Source organism: Gopherus evgoodei, chromosome 2, assembly GCF_007399415.2.
Source record: "Gopherus evgoodei ecotype Sinaloan lineage chromosome 2, rGopEvg1_v1.p, whole genome shotgun sequence".
Classification (NCBI taxonomy): Eukaryota; Metazoa; Chordata; order Testudines; family Testudinidae; genus Gopherus; species Gopherus evgoodei.
In genome coordinates this window covers 39,149,762-39,165,447 of record NC_044323.1, presented here as the reverse complement: position 1 = coordinate 39,165,447, position 15,686 = coordinate 39,149,762, and the positions used below count along the sequence as shown (strand labels likewise).

At 41.0% G+C, this 15,686-nt stretch overlaps 1 protein-coding gene across 6 annotated transcripts in view; it reads right to left on the bottom strand.

The window, feature by feature from the left end:
- The window catches only part of NSUN6 (NOP2/Sun RNA methyltransferase 6), a 41,677-nt gene that overhangs the window by 18,922 nt on the left and 7,069 nt on the right, over positions 1–15,686 (bottom strand). For all 6 annotated transcript variants that reach the window (XM_030550422.1, XM_030550427.1, XM_030550426.1 and 3 more), the window contains 3 exons: positions 15,083–15,192; positions 10,637–10,790; positions 4,368–4,449 (listed from right to left, as the gene is read on the bottom strand). In XM_030550422.1, the coding sequence (XP_030406282.1) occupies positions 4,368–4,449; positions 10,637–10,790; positions 15,083–15,192 (346 nt within the window). The remainder of the gene's footprint in view (positions 1–4,367; positions 4,450–10,636; positions 10,791–15,082; positions 15,193–15,686) is intronic.

Below are 15,686 nucleotides of genomic sequence, written 5' to 3'. Positions count from 1 at the left end.
TCCTCCTTCCAGCTAGAAGGGTCTCCTGTGGATTTAGCCGGCTTGGGTCGGGTGGGATTAATTCCCAGCAATTCGTCACGCTCTCATTGTCTGTACTGCTGGCCAGCTGCGCCTGGAGTGCGGTATTTGTATTCTAATTTCTGTAACATTCTGTTTGCTTAGCCTCTTCCTTTTTTTTCTCCCTTACTTGTTACCAAGTTGTGCATATAGTATATGAAAGTTAAATTGTGGTATCTTACAGTATCCGGTTAATGCTTGCACAGTTTATTTAGTTTTGTGTATCTGTTCTGGATTTTAGTAAGTAGTTAATTATAGATTGTTTCAAGTTGTGTAAATATTCTTGTTCTAATAGTATTGTTAGTTGGTAAAAGCCTCCTCTCCAGCCCAAGTTGCAACTTATCCCCCCATCAATAAACAGCCACGTTTTTGAATTTTCAATCTGTCACATTTTGATTTTCCTCACTCAATCAAAAACTTACTCAAACCTGTATTGGTCTCGGACAGTTGGTTGCAGGAAAAGCCTCCTGCTCTAACTCCTGCTGTTTCCTCAAAAGTCTGTTCCTGGGAGATGTTGGATGGTGCTACTGGCTTTCCTTGCTGCTTGGTGGCTTGGGAAAATATTGCCTGTATGCTGCCTGCAGGTCACAGAATGACCACTGTGGTGGGAAAGGCACCGGTGGGGGCCCCCATGGGTGTCCATACCACCCCTGTATGTCTGGTCTGGGATAGTGCCTAGGGTGCTCCTGTGGCTCAGATCTGATACTGGTCTGCAGGGACGAGAATGCTGAGATGAAGAAAGTTTCCCTTCCTTGTTGTCCTCAGGGAGTGTGGGAGTGGGGGAGTTGAAGGGCAGATGCAGCTGGTGGTGTATGTGGTGCTGAAAGCACTGACACAATGTCAGTACAGAGGAGAGCAGACTCCGGTTCCAGAGTCACTGTCAGGTCCTTAGGTGCAAGGAACTGCTGTTTTCTCAGTACCAGAGGAGGTACTTGAATTTGTTGCAGTGCCAAGAATTGTTGCGGTACCAGGAGGTAGTGCGGCGCTGTGGGGATAGATGCCTATGTTGACTGCACTGAGGACTTAGGAGGCTTTAGAGCTGATGCATCAGTGATGTGCGGCAGAGAGCCAGGTGGTGTCACCGGTGCCTTAGAAACTGCAGAGGCACTTGGTACAGAAAATTTTGTTGTTGCTGCTAGTGCCGTAGTGGAAAGGGCAATCTTTTTGCTATCTTTCTTTCTGCTTAGGGTCTGTGGCTTTAACGGTACTGATGATACCAGAAGTCCCTGCCGACTCGTAGGTACTTTGCCACGGCTTCTTTTTAGATGCAAGGTTGGTAGGAGGAGTGGTAGCTCTCCTATATCCAGGTCTTTTATGAGACTCATCCCTCCTGCATGAAGTTGAGAAGGGGATACCTGTCAGAAGCCACTTTCGGTGATTGGTCACCAGGAGAAGTTTGTGTTCCTGGGTGTGAGGCAGGATGGAGGGACTTCTCCATGAGAATATACGTAAGTTTGATGTCCCTTGCTTTCCTTGGGAGGGCCTTCAGAGCACATTTTTGGGGTACATGTGTTTCCCCCAGGCACCTGACACGTTGTGAGTGTCTATCAGAGATAGGAATTACCTCACGGCAGGAGATACAATGTTTAAACCCAGGAGATCCTGGCATTTCAAAGAGAATATCCCGTGACAGGATGAAGTTATAAGGAAAGATTTATTTATTTTTTTTATACAGGGAGAAAACAAATAGAAAAAAGTCTTAACCAACTAGCCTAACTGTACTAATAACACTAATCTAATACTATATACAAAACCTGCTAACAAGCACTTCTGAGGTAAAGCAAGTGAAGGCACTGCTGGGGGTAATCCTCAAAGAGGTGAGACTAGTATAAGAATGAGGCCATGGCTACACTGGCGCTTTACAGTGCTGCAACCTTCTAGCTCAGGGGTGTGAAAAAGACAAGATACAGCACTGTAAAGCGTCAGTGTAAACAGTGCCGCAGCGCTGGGAGAGCTCTCTCCCAGTACTGGCGCTGTGACTACACTCACACTTCAAAGCGCTGCCACGGCAGCGCTCCCGCAGCAGCGCTTTGAAGTTTCGAGTGTAGCCATACCCTGAGAGATGGTGGCCTCCATTTCACCTCTCTTCTCCCCCCAACCCCTGCCCCATCTCTGCTCACAGCAGCTACAATGCTCAAAAGATAAAAAGCATCACTGAACTGGGGGAAGAGTGGTCCTAGCTAGAAGGCTTTTCAGCTAGTACAGACTGCTGTAGCATATGGTCAGACAAAACATTTTGCTTTTAACTTTACTTAGCTTGTTAAAATAGATATTAGCTTGCATTTTACTTTTATTTTCTTTGTAATTACCTGTAATCATTTACCATCTATCATTCTGTAGTTAATAAATTTATTTTATTGTTTAATATTAACCGTGTTGTTTGGGTTAATGTATGTGGGAAATTCAATCTGGGATAATAAGGTTGATGCATTATCATTTTCCTTCGATGAAATGATGGATTTTCTATGAGCCTGTACTGTTCAGAAGGTTACTGACCAGTACAAGATGCATATTTCTGGGGGAAAAGGCTGGGACTAGAAACTACAGGTGTCACCCTGTATGTAATTCATGAGTGACTGGTCAGAGTGCTCGTGTATTTAGTTGGGAGTGAATTTGCATGCTGAATGCCTTGTGAATAGGCCAGGAGTTGATGTTTTGACAGCACAGCAGTGTAAAAGGCGCCACAGGCTAGAGAATTAAAGGGACACAGCTGTTCAACAGTCCAGATTGTCCTCTGGGTAATATCACAATTGGGAACTCTAAAATTAGATTGATCCTTGAAAATGTGGACCATGATGTATAGAAATTAGAGTAATTCAAACAGAGGACTGACTCTTACCAGAGAAATTACAAATGATAGTGCACTGCTACAGGATCTGTCAGTGTCATTGCACAGACACAGCTATCACTGGCTATGTTTTGAATTGTTTCTAAAGCATCTGAGGATTATACAATATACAACCAAAATTAGAAAACAATTTCAGAGTATCAAAGGCAGAACAGCTGTGAATGATGGTTTATTTGGGCTGAAGTTTTACATTAGCATTGCAACTGAGAAATACATTGGAAACCATTTTCATCTTTAATTTTTAAAACAAGGTGTCAGAAGTAATCTTCATTTTGTTTTTAAACTAAAGAACAATCTTTATGTAAAATACTGTACCAAAATTAGAAAGAGTGTTAATTGCTTGGGAACTAAATCTAGTTGAGATCTTTGTCAAAGTGCAGATTGTAATTAGACCAACAGAAATGAAAATTATTACTTATCGAAGATAGTGTTTGCTTCCCCATATTAAAACAAAAACCAAACCAACAACAAATAAAAGACTGCGGTTTTATCGTCCCATATCTCACCATGAGACTGGTGTGCCAATTGCACTGAATGAGTAGTAGTTTATAATACAACTTGTAAAAAAAAAAAAAAATCCCAAGCAGTCTTCCCCAATTATTAAACTGCAGAAGTATATTTCATCTGTAGCACCAAGAGGACAATATTTTTAAATTAAATACATTTGATGGTAAGAATTTCTTTAAAACTACAATATATGAAAGGAACAACAAGGTCCCATTGAAATCAACAATGGAAAAATTCAGGCTGGAACATAGTCCTTAGATCTCTTGCACTATGACTAGATATTCTCACAAATGAGATGTCACTTACACTTTGGAAATTCTGCAAAATGGTACAATGCAGTGAATTACATATGGAACACAATGCTTTTGTTGGTTTAAGACTTTCCATATGTTTTGTTTACAGCAGATTTTTTTTAAAGGTCAAAACAAGTGGTGGGTTTGTCTTTAATGGAAGCTAGCCTCCTGACTGAATAGTCTGCATCACCACAATAGGAATTTATGTGATAAGAGACTCAGATTCTAGACTAAACACAAGAGCTCTTACGTAGATTCCAACAGAAGCTGAAAGCACTGCCTGGAAGATGTGAAGCTGTGCAAAAAGAGTGTGTGTGTATATATATATATTTTTAATGGATCTCTTTAAAGTCACAGACAATCAGTTTCAGTATGTCTGAAACAGATACTTGTAAATGCTTTATTCTGTCTATTGGGGAGTCAAGGTGGGTGAGATATCTTTTTTTGGATCAAGCGCCGTTGATTAAAGACAAGCTTTCAAGCTTACACAGTGCTCTTTTTCAGATCTATATTCTATCTATATCCAAATTCCGTGAAGAAAGTATTGAAATGGGTGTTATGGAAGCACTCTGAAAATGGAAACCCTTTAGAGTTCCAATGAACCACTTGAAGGATATTTATTCTCCTGAAAACTGTACAGCCCTATTTAATAAAGCACTTACCTGCAAAAACAAATAACTGGACAGCACATTATCCAACGAAGGACTAAGGTAGACTGGGTCTGTCATTCTTATACCTATTCCTCTGAAAAGCAAGAAACTCACATTAAATCTGAATCCACTAAATTATCTGCACTGTTCTAAAGTTCTAAAATTACATTTTTCCATTGAAATATTCCTTTGTTCTCTTAATAATCACCTTTTCACAAGACATTCAGAAAATTTCTGAGTGACACAATTGATACTACTTTGGCCAGTGATGGTTTGCTTTTTGTTTTTCAGCAATATTGATATTAATGATGAAGGGGCACATTCCTCTTAAAACATCAGGGTTATACTTATGTAACTGTGAACAGAATTTTGCATAAGTGAAAATACATAAAAATCAACTCAAATTAAATAAATCTTTTACAATTTTTATAACCCAAGCTAATGAATACTCTTTGAAATGTCATCACATTGGATTCACCAAATGGGTGATCTGAAAAGTAAAGAAAATATTCCTTTGTATTTTGCGCATTAAAAAATGGCCAAGAAAGAATGGTTTCCTCATGTGTAAAACTGGCATACTACTAATTTACTTAGTTTGTAGCAGTGTTGTGAGGATTAATTAATATCTCATCAACGACTTAAAAATGTGAATGCTGTACAAATGCTTAGTTTTACTACTATTATTTATTAATATGCACATCTGAGAAACTCTAAAAAGCTGAAAGAAGAATGTGAACAGGAGAATCATAGGACTGGAAGGGACGTTGAGAGGTCATCTAGTCCAGTCCCCCTGCACTCATGGCAGTACTAAATATTATGTAGACCAGAGGTGGGCAAACTATGGCCCGTGGGCCACATCCAGCCCACAGGACCCTCCTGCCTGGCCCCTGAGCTCTTGGCCTGGGAGGCTAGCCCCTGACCCCTCCTGTGCTGTTCCCCCTCCCCCACAGCCTCAGCTCGCTCCGCTGCTAGCGCAATCCTCTGGGCGGCGGGGCTACGAACTTCTGGAGCAGCGCAGCTGCAGAGCTCAACCTGACCCGTTGCTCTGTGCTGCGCAGTGGCGATGGCATGGCTGGCTCCAGCCAGGCAGTGCGGCTGTAGCGCTGCCAGCCACCGGTGCTCCAGGCAGTGCAGTAAGGGGGCAGGGAGTGAGCGGGGTTGGATAGAGGGCAGGGGAGTTTGGGGGCGGTCAGAGAGTGGGGAACAGGAGGGTTGAATGGGGGCAGGAGTCCTGGGGGGGCAGTCAGGAATGAGAGGAGGCGCTGCATGGGGCGGCAGAGGGCAGTCAGGGGCAGGGGTTCCGGAGGCAGTCAGGGGACAGGGAAAAGGGGTGGCTGGATGGGCCAGCGGTCCCAGGAGGGCAGTCAGGAAGGAGAGGGGTTGGATGGGGTGGCAGATGGCAATTAAGAGCAGGGGTTCCGAGGGCAGTCAGGGGACAGGGAGTGGGGGGGGTGGATATGGAAGGGGTCCCGGGGGGAGCCATCAGGGAATAGGAGGAGTTGGATGGGGCAGGAGTCCCGGGGGGGGGGGGCAGACAGGAGGGGTGGGGTGCTGGGCCACAACCCCCTCCCCTAACCAGCCCTCCATACAATTTCCGAAACCCAATGAGGCCCTCAGGCCAAAAAGTTTGCCTGCCCCGATCTAGACCATCCTTGAAGGTGTTTGTCTAACCTGCTCTTAAAAATCTCCAATGATGGAGATTCCACAACCTCCCTAGGCAATTTATTCCAGTGCTTAGCCACCCTTACAGTTAGGGAGTTTTTCTTAATGTCCAACCTAAACTGCTCTTGCTGCAATGAAAGCTGCTTACTTGTCCTATCCTCAGAGGTTAAGAAGAACAATTTTTCCTCCTTATAACCACCTTTTATGTACTTGAAAACTGTTATGACCCCTCTCAGTCTTCTCTTCTCCAGACTAAACAAACCTAATATTTTCAATCTTTTGTCATAGGTCAAGTTTCTAGACTGGAGGGAAAAACCCCAAATCACTTTCTTTGACACCAAAAATGGAGAAGCCAAGCATGCCTGAAGATAACAAATACTTTGGCAAATAGTGTTATAATAGATTTAATTAAAGATACTCAACCTAAAATACAGCTCTTTTAAAAGTGAAAACATCTGTGTTGGAAGGTGGTGGAAAAGAGTGAGACTGCATTTCTGGCCAAACTGAAGTAAACAAAGCAGTTTATCAAAGCTGCATCCTGCTTATTAATCTGGCAAAATTCAATGTGACACTGTCAAATGCTAGTTAAAATAAATCCATTTGTTTTCCAACCAATAATGTCTTCAGAATTCACTAAATCAGTATCTACAACCCATCCTGCAACTGATTATTATTAATTATTATCATTAATAAATATTTATACTATGGTAGCACTGGTCAGCATCAAGGCTCCTTTGGGCTAGCTGATACAAAAGCATTAACATAGCATGATTTAGGACCAGGATGGTGGCTATCTTAGCTCTGCACAAATGTGCAAGTGGAAGAAAGGACACAAGTAGCTTTCCATGCCTCCTGTGCCTCTCTCAATGGGAGGGCACAATCCCACTGGCAAACCAGAAGCATTAGCTTCCCAAAAAGCAGAGTGGGTGGGAAGGGCCATGCAGGGCTGACCCAATGTAAGGCTGGAAGGGATCTTGAGAGGTCATTTAGTAGAATCCTCTGAGCTGAGGCACAACCAAGTACTGTATACCTAGACAATGTTTGTCTAATCCAGCGTTTCTCAAACTGGGGTCTGCGAACCCCTGTGGGTCCATGAGGGTACTCTAGGGGTCCACGGGCCCCGATGATCAACTCAACTCCCCCCCCTCCCTCCCAGCACCTCCTGCACACCAGGAAACAGCTGTTCAGTTGTATGCAGGAGATGCTGGAAGAGAAAGGAAGGAGAGCACTCAGGAAAGGGGGCAGAATCATGTCCATGGCCGCTGGCCCTACTGATCAACTTCTCCTCCTTCCTCCCAGTGCCTCCTTCACACTGGGGAACAGCTGTTCAGCAGGATGCAGGAGGCACTGAGAGGAAGGGAGGGGGCGGGGACAGGGCATGCTCATGGGAGAAGGCAGAAAGAGGCGGGGAAGAGGAGGAGCAGGGGTAGAGCAGAGGCAGAAGAGATGGAGTGGGACCTTGGGGGAAGGGTTGGAGTGGGGGTGGGGCCTGAGGCCGAGCAGGGCTCTTGGGGATCCACAAAATTTTTTAAATCAAAATGGGGATTCTCAGGTTGCTCAAAAGTTTGAGAACCAGTGGTCTAACCTGTTCTTAAAAAACAATAATGGTAATTCCACAATCTCCCTTAGTATCCTATTCCAGTACTTACCTATCTTTATAGTTAGAAACTTTTCCCTAATATCTAACCTAAATCTCCCTTGCTGCAAATTAAGCCATATTTCTTGTCCTACCTTCAATGGACACAGAGGACATCTGATCAAAATCCTCTTTATAGAACCCCTTAACAGATCTGAAGACTTATCAGCTCCCACCTCAGTCGTCTTTTCTCAAGACTAAACACACCCAGTTTTTTTTAAACCTTTCCTCATAGGTCAGGTTTTCTAACACTTTGATCATTTTATTGCTCTTTTCTGGACTCTTTCCAGTTTGTTCATACTGGACACAATACTTCAACTGAGGCCTTACCAGAGCCATATAGAGTAGAACAATTCACTTCTGTTTCTTAGATATGACACTCCTGTTAATACATCCCAGAATTATATTAGCTTTCTTTGCAACTGCATCACATTGTGGGCTCATATTCAATTTGTGATCTTCTATAACCCTCAGATATCCTTTTCAGCAATATTACCACCTAACTAGTTATTCCCCATTTTGTAGTTACTCATCTGAAGTGTAGTACTTTGCACTTCTTTACTGAATTTCCTCTTGTTGATTTTCAGACCAATTCTAAAATTTGCCCTGATCGTTTCGAATTCTAATCCTGTTCTCCAAAGTGCTATGGACCCATCCCAGCTACAAATTTTATAATACTCTAAACTCCAACTCATTAATAAAAATACTAAATAGCATGAGTACCAAGCCAAGCACAGACCCCTGTGAGTCCCACTAGATATGTACTTTCAGTTTGACAATAAGCCATTGATAACTACTGAGTACAGTTTTTCCAATCAATTATTCACCCACTTTGTAGTAATTTCATCTAAACCACATTTCTCTAGTTTGCTTATGAGAATGTCATGTAGGACGGTGTCAAAAGCCTTACTAAAATCAGGATATATCATGTCTACTATTTTTCCCATTCAGTCGGTCTCTAGCCCTCTCAAAAAAAGGAAATTAGATTGGTTGGCAAGATTTTTTCCTGACAAATCCAAAATGGTTATTACTTATAACCCTATTATCCTCTAGGTGCTTACAAACTGATTAATATTGTGTTCTAGTAGCTTTCCAAATATCAAAGTTATACTGACTAGTCTATAATTTCCCAAGTCATATCTGTTCCTCTTCTGAAAGCAGGCGAACAGTACCTTTCTCCTGTCCTCTGAAACATCACTCCTCCTCCAACTGTTCTCAAAAATGATCACTAATTGTTCTGAGATTACTTCAGCTAGTACTGGGTGAATTTCATCAAGACTAATACCTAAATATTATTTAACCTATTCTTTCTTTATTCTAGAGTGTGTTCTGTCTCCCTGGTTGTTAATATTGTGTTAAGCATCTGGTCACAATTAACTATTTTGGAGAAAACAAGCAAAATAGACACTTAACTCAACCGTCTTAATGTTGTCCATTACTACCTCTCCTTCTCTGCTAAATAGAGGACCTACTCTTTCCTTCATCTTTCTCTTGTTGCTAATATATTTACAGAACCTCTTTTTATTGCCTTTTATGTCCCTCGTTAGGTGTAACTCATCTTGTGCCTTAGCCTTTATGATTTTTGTCCCCACATGCTTGTGCTATTTATATTCCCCCTTAGCAATTTGTCCATTTCCACTTTCTGTAGGATTCCTTTTTGATTTTCAAGTCATTAAAGAGCTGATGCAGCCATATGAACCCCTTCTCTTCTATATTTCCTTTTCATTGGGATAGTTGTGCCTTTAAGAAACTGCCTGTTCTCCCGGACTGTTTTGCCTTAGATTTGCTTTCCATGGGACCTTATCTACTAGTTCTCTGAGTTTGCTAAAGTCTGCTTTTTTTAAATTAATTGTCCTTATTCTGCAGCTCTCACTCACTTCCTTTCCTTATAATCAGGAAGCCTATCACATCATGATGACTTTCACCTAAGTTGCCTTCCACCTTCACAACTAATACTCTGTTTGTCAAAATCAAGTCTAAAATGACAGTGCTCCTGCTTACTTACCCACCATCTAAAACAAGTTATCGCCAACACATTCCAAGAACTTACTGGACATTGTGTTTTGCCAAATTACTTTTCCAAAGGATATCTGGGTAGTAAAAGTCCTCATTAATACCAGATCTTCTTTTTTGGATCTTTCCGTTGTTTGTTCTAGAAATACCTCATGCACCTCCTCCTCCTGATTTGTTGGACTGTTTTCCCCCTCTTTTATCTTCACTTAGAAACTTTCCACTGGCCTGTCTCTAACCTCCTATTGGACCTCGGAACAAGTGGGTACATTCTTAATGGGTACAATGCAATGAATCCTCCCTTTTCCCCCCAGCCTATCTTTCCTGAACAAGCTATACCCTTTTTTCCCCAATATTCCAGTCATGAGATTTATCCCACCAAGTCTCTTTTGTATTAAGTATTAAGACTTCCAGTTCTTCCTGTTTATTCCCCATAGTTCTTGCATTTGTGTATAGTCATCTAAGATGTGCAGACTCCCCCACTGTTCTCCCTCATTACTCCTATGACCCTATTGTAATTTGCCATTCCCCCCAATCCCTGCTAACTTTCAGCCCTCTGTTAAGGTCACCTTCTTTTATACCCAACCTGAAGCCTTTTGTCATCTGCCCCCTTGAAATTTAGATTACAGCCTTCTTTACTAGGGCAGTGAGTCAGCGTCCCAAAATGCTCTCTCTCTTCTTCATCAGGTGGAGGAAATGAAAGCTTCACCCTTTCAAGGGGGTCATAGAGCAGCTGTTGTAATGTGCACTCCTGTGAAGCCCAGAAGGAATTTTTACGGAGTCAGCAAGAATTCTTCCCAAAGCTCCCACTGCCTTAATGTCCCTTCTCACATGCCTCCAACGGAGCATCTCATTCAAAGCCACAATCTGCCTTTATGTGTATTACAGAATATTTCTAAATTCCTACCTTTTTTTCTCAAAAAAGAAAATAAATGTAGTTCCTTAATCTTCATTGCAGTTACTATGCACTTACTTGAGTGAGCCACTTGAACTGAAGATTTCACTGCGACTCAATTCAGAAATCCCATTTCCAATAAAAACTTTGGTTCCCAGAAATACTTTGGCTCCTCTTTTACACTTCCCTTCAATATCAGAGTATACAGAGACCACATCTCCAGCTTTCATAACTAGGGAAAGAAAGATTTTTTAAAATGCATTATTTGGCAAGAGAACAGTGCCCAACTCATCTGGGACTTCTGATGGGCCATGTACTTCAACCTCTTGCAACACAGCAGTATTGATTTCAGGTCAAGACGAGCTCTGAGTATCTCCAGTGTTGGCTAGTCCACAAAGTCACCTGGCAGTTTTCCCATTGCCAAATTATTTTCTGCACTCAAAATATAACAGAGAACTCAGCTGTGTAAAGGACTTAGTTGAGCAAGGTACTTAAGCATGTGCCTAATCATAAGAACACAAGTAGTCCCACTCTCTTCAAGTATCTTGCTGCACTGCTGCCTAGAAGAGCTTGAAGAACATTTTGGTTTCTGGTACAGGAGAGTCTGTTAAGCTGCTTGGAGTAAAGCAGTAAGAAAGCATGGTCCACATGTGGACTTGCTGAGCTCTGCCTCTACTTGTAAAAGCTTCATTCTAAGAGCAATTATTATTCAGACCATGCTTAGAGATTTCTCCTCAGATGCTTTTCTACAATCTCTTTATTGAAGGGCGTGGCTGGTTGCACTAGAGGAAAACTACAGAGGCAAAACTAAGCTTTTGAACTGGGAATGAATATGGTAGTTTAAAGCTCCTTAAAAGGGTTAGAGTTTGTGTTTCAGAGATCTCTTTCCTATGACCAAGGGGCTAGATTAAATATGCCTACGGAAAGGATCATTTTATTATGGAGACATGCTTTTAGAACTTTTCAAAACTGTATTATATTTGTGATCAAGTCTTGTAGCCAGAAATAGCTTCTACACAAGATAATTTTCTTCTGGGGATATCTACAATATCCAAAACACTGACACTCCATGTTGCTATCATCTACCTAGTATTTGGAAAATTTGCAGATATTTAACTTTATCTCCCATTAAATTATTTGTCTGTCCTCACTTGTAAAGTCAAAAGATTTTTTCCCTGGTTGTCTCTCTCTTTAGAATACAGCAGCACTATGTCGAATTTTGAGTTATAACTTGCAATAATTGTGTTTTCTATCCATTCAGGCAGCTATACTGGCTAACCTAAAGCTTAAAATTAAGATTTGTCAAACTAAGTTTAAAGACCTTTGATCACTGATTCCTTCTTATCTGTATAACTTGATCAATGATTTAGAGGCCCACTTATGCACTACCATTCATGTCTTGTTATACCATCTGTACTGAGTACAATTTTTAGATAAGGGCTTTATTGTACCTGTTTTCAGGCTGATAGCATACTCTCCCACTTCATTTTCCTATCTGCAATTCCTCTAAAATATTTTTAAAGTCCTATTGCTGTATGTTTCCCCTTTATTTGATGCTGTGTGCTAATGTAAAGCAATCATGATAAATCACTTCACATCCAGTAAGAATTTTGCATATTTAGAAGTAGAACTGTACAAAATGAAAGATGTTCCAACAATTGTTGAAGCAACTTACTTGTTTTCTCATAAATGCCTACATTCAGGAAAGCATACACATTAAGTCAGGGGTTCTCAAACTGGGGGTCAGGTCCCCCAGGGGGTCACGAGATTATTATACGGGAGGTCGTGAGCTGTCAGCCTCCACCCCAAACCCTGCTTTGCCTCCAGCATTTATAATGGTGTTAAATATATAAAAAAGTGTTTTTAATTTATAGGAGGGAGGTGTCACACTCAGAGGCTTGCTATGTGAAAGGGGTCACCAGTAAAAAATGTTTGAGAGCCACTGTATTAAGTCAATGGGACTTAAGCACATGCTTAAAGTTAAGCATGAGTTTAAGTACTTTCCTGAATAGGACTAAATTTAAGCAAATGCATAAGTGCTTTTTTTAATTCAGGGCCAAAATTTGCTTTCATCTAGACCAGCAGTTCTCAAACTTTAGCAACCCAAGGACCCCCATTTTGATTTAAAAATTTTTGCAGACCCTAAAGCCCCCCTCCCACTCCACCCCTTCCCCCAGGGATCCACCCTACCCCTCTTCTTCCCCACCTCTTTCCATGCCCTCCCTGGAACATGCCCTATCCCGCTCCTCCTCTTCCCTCCCAGTGCCTCCTACACACCACTGAACAGCTGTTCCCCAACGAGCAGGAGGCGCTGGGAGAGTGGGGGAGGAATTGAGGGAGGGTGGGGGAGGATCTGATCAGCAGGGCCCACAGACCCTTTGGAGTACCCTCGCGGACACCAGTTTGTGAAATGCTGGTCTAGATGGAAAAAAGAAAAGGAGCTGTGGTTAACACAGCCATAGTCACTACCATGATAACAACAAAGTGAATCATCCACAGTTATATTATAAAAGTTAGTTTGACCTTTAAAAAAATAAATAGCATAAATTGTTTCAATATGAAGCTGAAAACTAAGCACTGTTCAAGAGCATACGTAGAAGATTATCTTCTAGCTCACTGGCACTGGAAGAGAGAGAGAGATAAGGGTTCGCATGATAACTTCAGAACCTCCAAATTAGATACGAGGAAGATTTTTCTCACCAAGAAATAATAGAAATCAATACCTGATCTCACAAGTCAGGGAAACTGCACCTGTATTGCCCCCAGTGATCCAGCAAGGGCATCCACTCTCAGGCTTCCAACACCCGAGCTGTTGCCGCTCTGGTGTGGAGACCCACGTCTCACTCCTTTCTGACCAGGATGTGTCCAGGCTGAACAGTTCCCTGACTTTGCTGTGTTAATCCCAGCAAAGACAATCTGCCTAAATCTGCTTAATTTTTCTGATACTGGAGTGATTGGTATAGAGATATAAGTTACCACCTTGTTCTTTCCAAGGAAGCATACTTTATTCTTAAGGTAAAAAGTATTACAGCAAAAACATATTAAAAACACAGATACTAATAAGCTTACTAGATTTCATGCAACTCTAACATGGGCTCTGTCAAGAGCAGTCTTTCATCACCCCACCTTAAGGGTTTCCTTGTGGTTACAAGTTCATCACAGATTCAGTTCAGAACCAGCATACTCATGAGAAATTTAGTCCACCCTTTTGATCTGGAGATTCCAGAAGCAGGTAATTACTATACAATAGGTCTCTCTCCCCAGGTCTTATTTTCAATATGTTGGCCTCAGAGGGGAAAACCTGCTTTCCCCTCACTTCAAGGAACTTCCTAGAATATCCACATCAAACATATTGTTCCAAAAAGACCTTTGAACTTTCTCATACCTTCCAGAGATTGTATTAATTTTGTTTTCCTGCTAAAAAAGTTCCATACAATCTCACAATATTACATAAACATTTGCATTTCTAACATAATCTATCCCAAAGGTATTAAGCCTAATTCAGTAAGATTTAATTTAATTCAGGATATTGTCAAGCTGTCACACTAGATCAGGCGTAGGCAACCTATGGCACTTTTCAGTGGCAGTCACACTGCCCTGGTCCTGGCCACCAGTCTATGGGGCTCTGCATTTTAATTTAATTTTAAATGAAGCTTCTTAAACATTTTAAAAACCTTATTAACTTTACATACAATAGTTTAGTTATATATTACATACTCATAGAAAGAGACCTTCTAAAAATGTTAAAGTATATTACTGGCATGCAAAACCTTAATTTAGAGTGAATGAACGAAGACTTGGCACACCACTTCTGAAAGGTTGCCAACCCCTGCACTAGACTATTCTAACATCAAACATGCCAATTTTAATGTCAAGGGAATGCAAAATAAACAAAAAACAAAAGCTTCAGTTCTCCCTTGCATCTACTTCCTTATGTTCCTAAGATATCATGAAGTCAATGTGTCTTTGTTTGCCATTGCTTCAAAAGATAACAGCTCCTACATTAGTGGCTATTAACCACACAGAGGCATCAATCATGTGCCCCACACTTCCCCCTGGTTAGACTGGGAAGTTACTAACTTGGATGTGCTTTTCTTAGACAGTATTGAGGGTAAATATTGGCTTTAACAGCAACTACTGTAGCTTATTAGAAAATCTACAAAATTAATCTCTTTGGTATACACCAAAATGACTTAACTTTTCAGTTTTGTCAGGTAATGTCTCACTTGAAAACATCTGATCTTTGTAAAAAACCCTTTTTCAAGTCAAAAGAAGAAGAATGTAAAAATATCAATGACAGACAATCCTGCTGTTAAAAAACTGAAGTCTCTAAAAAGGAGAGAGAATGAAAGGAGCACAGAAGAGGAGAGGTAGCACTCACCATTTTGGTATATGTATTGTGCAAGAAAAATCATGCAAGTTTTACAAACAAAACCGAAGTAAAACAGAAACTAGATGTCAACTGGAATGGATGGTCATTTCCCCGCCTCTAAATCCTATTGGAATATATTAGCTAACTCTTACATTTTGAAGCAGATATGATTCCTGGAACGAAGACATGCGCTCCTCGTAGCACTGAATTCCCACACTGGGCTCCAACAATGACTTCAGATGATTGCTTTTGTAGATCCTTCCTGAGGACACAAAGTGTAATTTCATTACAAAAACCTGCTGACATCAGTCTAGTTCAGAAAAAAAAGTCAGTTCATACATGCTGTTTGAGAAAAGGTGGTGGAAAAATATGCACCTACTCTATATCAAACTTACAAGATGTAGTTCAGTCCTGATAAAAGTAAAGAATAAGACCAAGTGACAGTCCTTGGAAAAATGCAGATTCAGCCCCAAAACTGCTACTGCCAAAAATTTGATACCAATATACAAAATCAAATTGTTAACAGATGTGAAAATCATTCATTTCCACTTTCTCTGACAATAACAACTTAGTGTTGAAGCAGGATGCTCAAAAAGTGACCTTTTAAATTTAATAACTTCCATAAATCTTTATTACAACAAAGATTTTAACGAGACAGGGAATTTTGCTAATAGTAACTGTGTGCAGATTGGTAATAAGGAAGGTAATGACTCAGACTTGTCAAGGACAAGTACAAATAGTGGATTATTTAGAGAT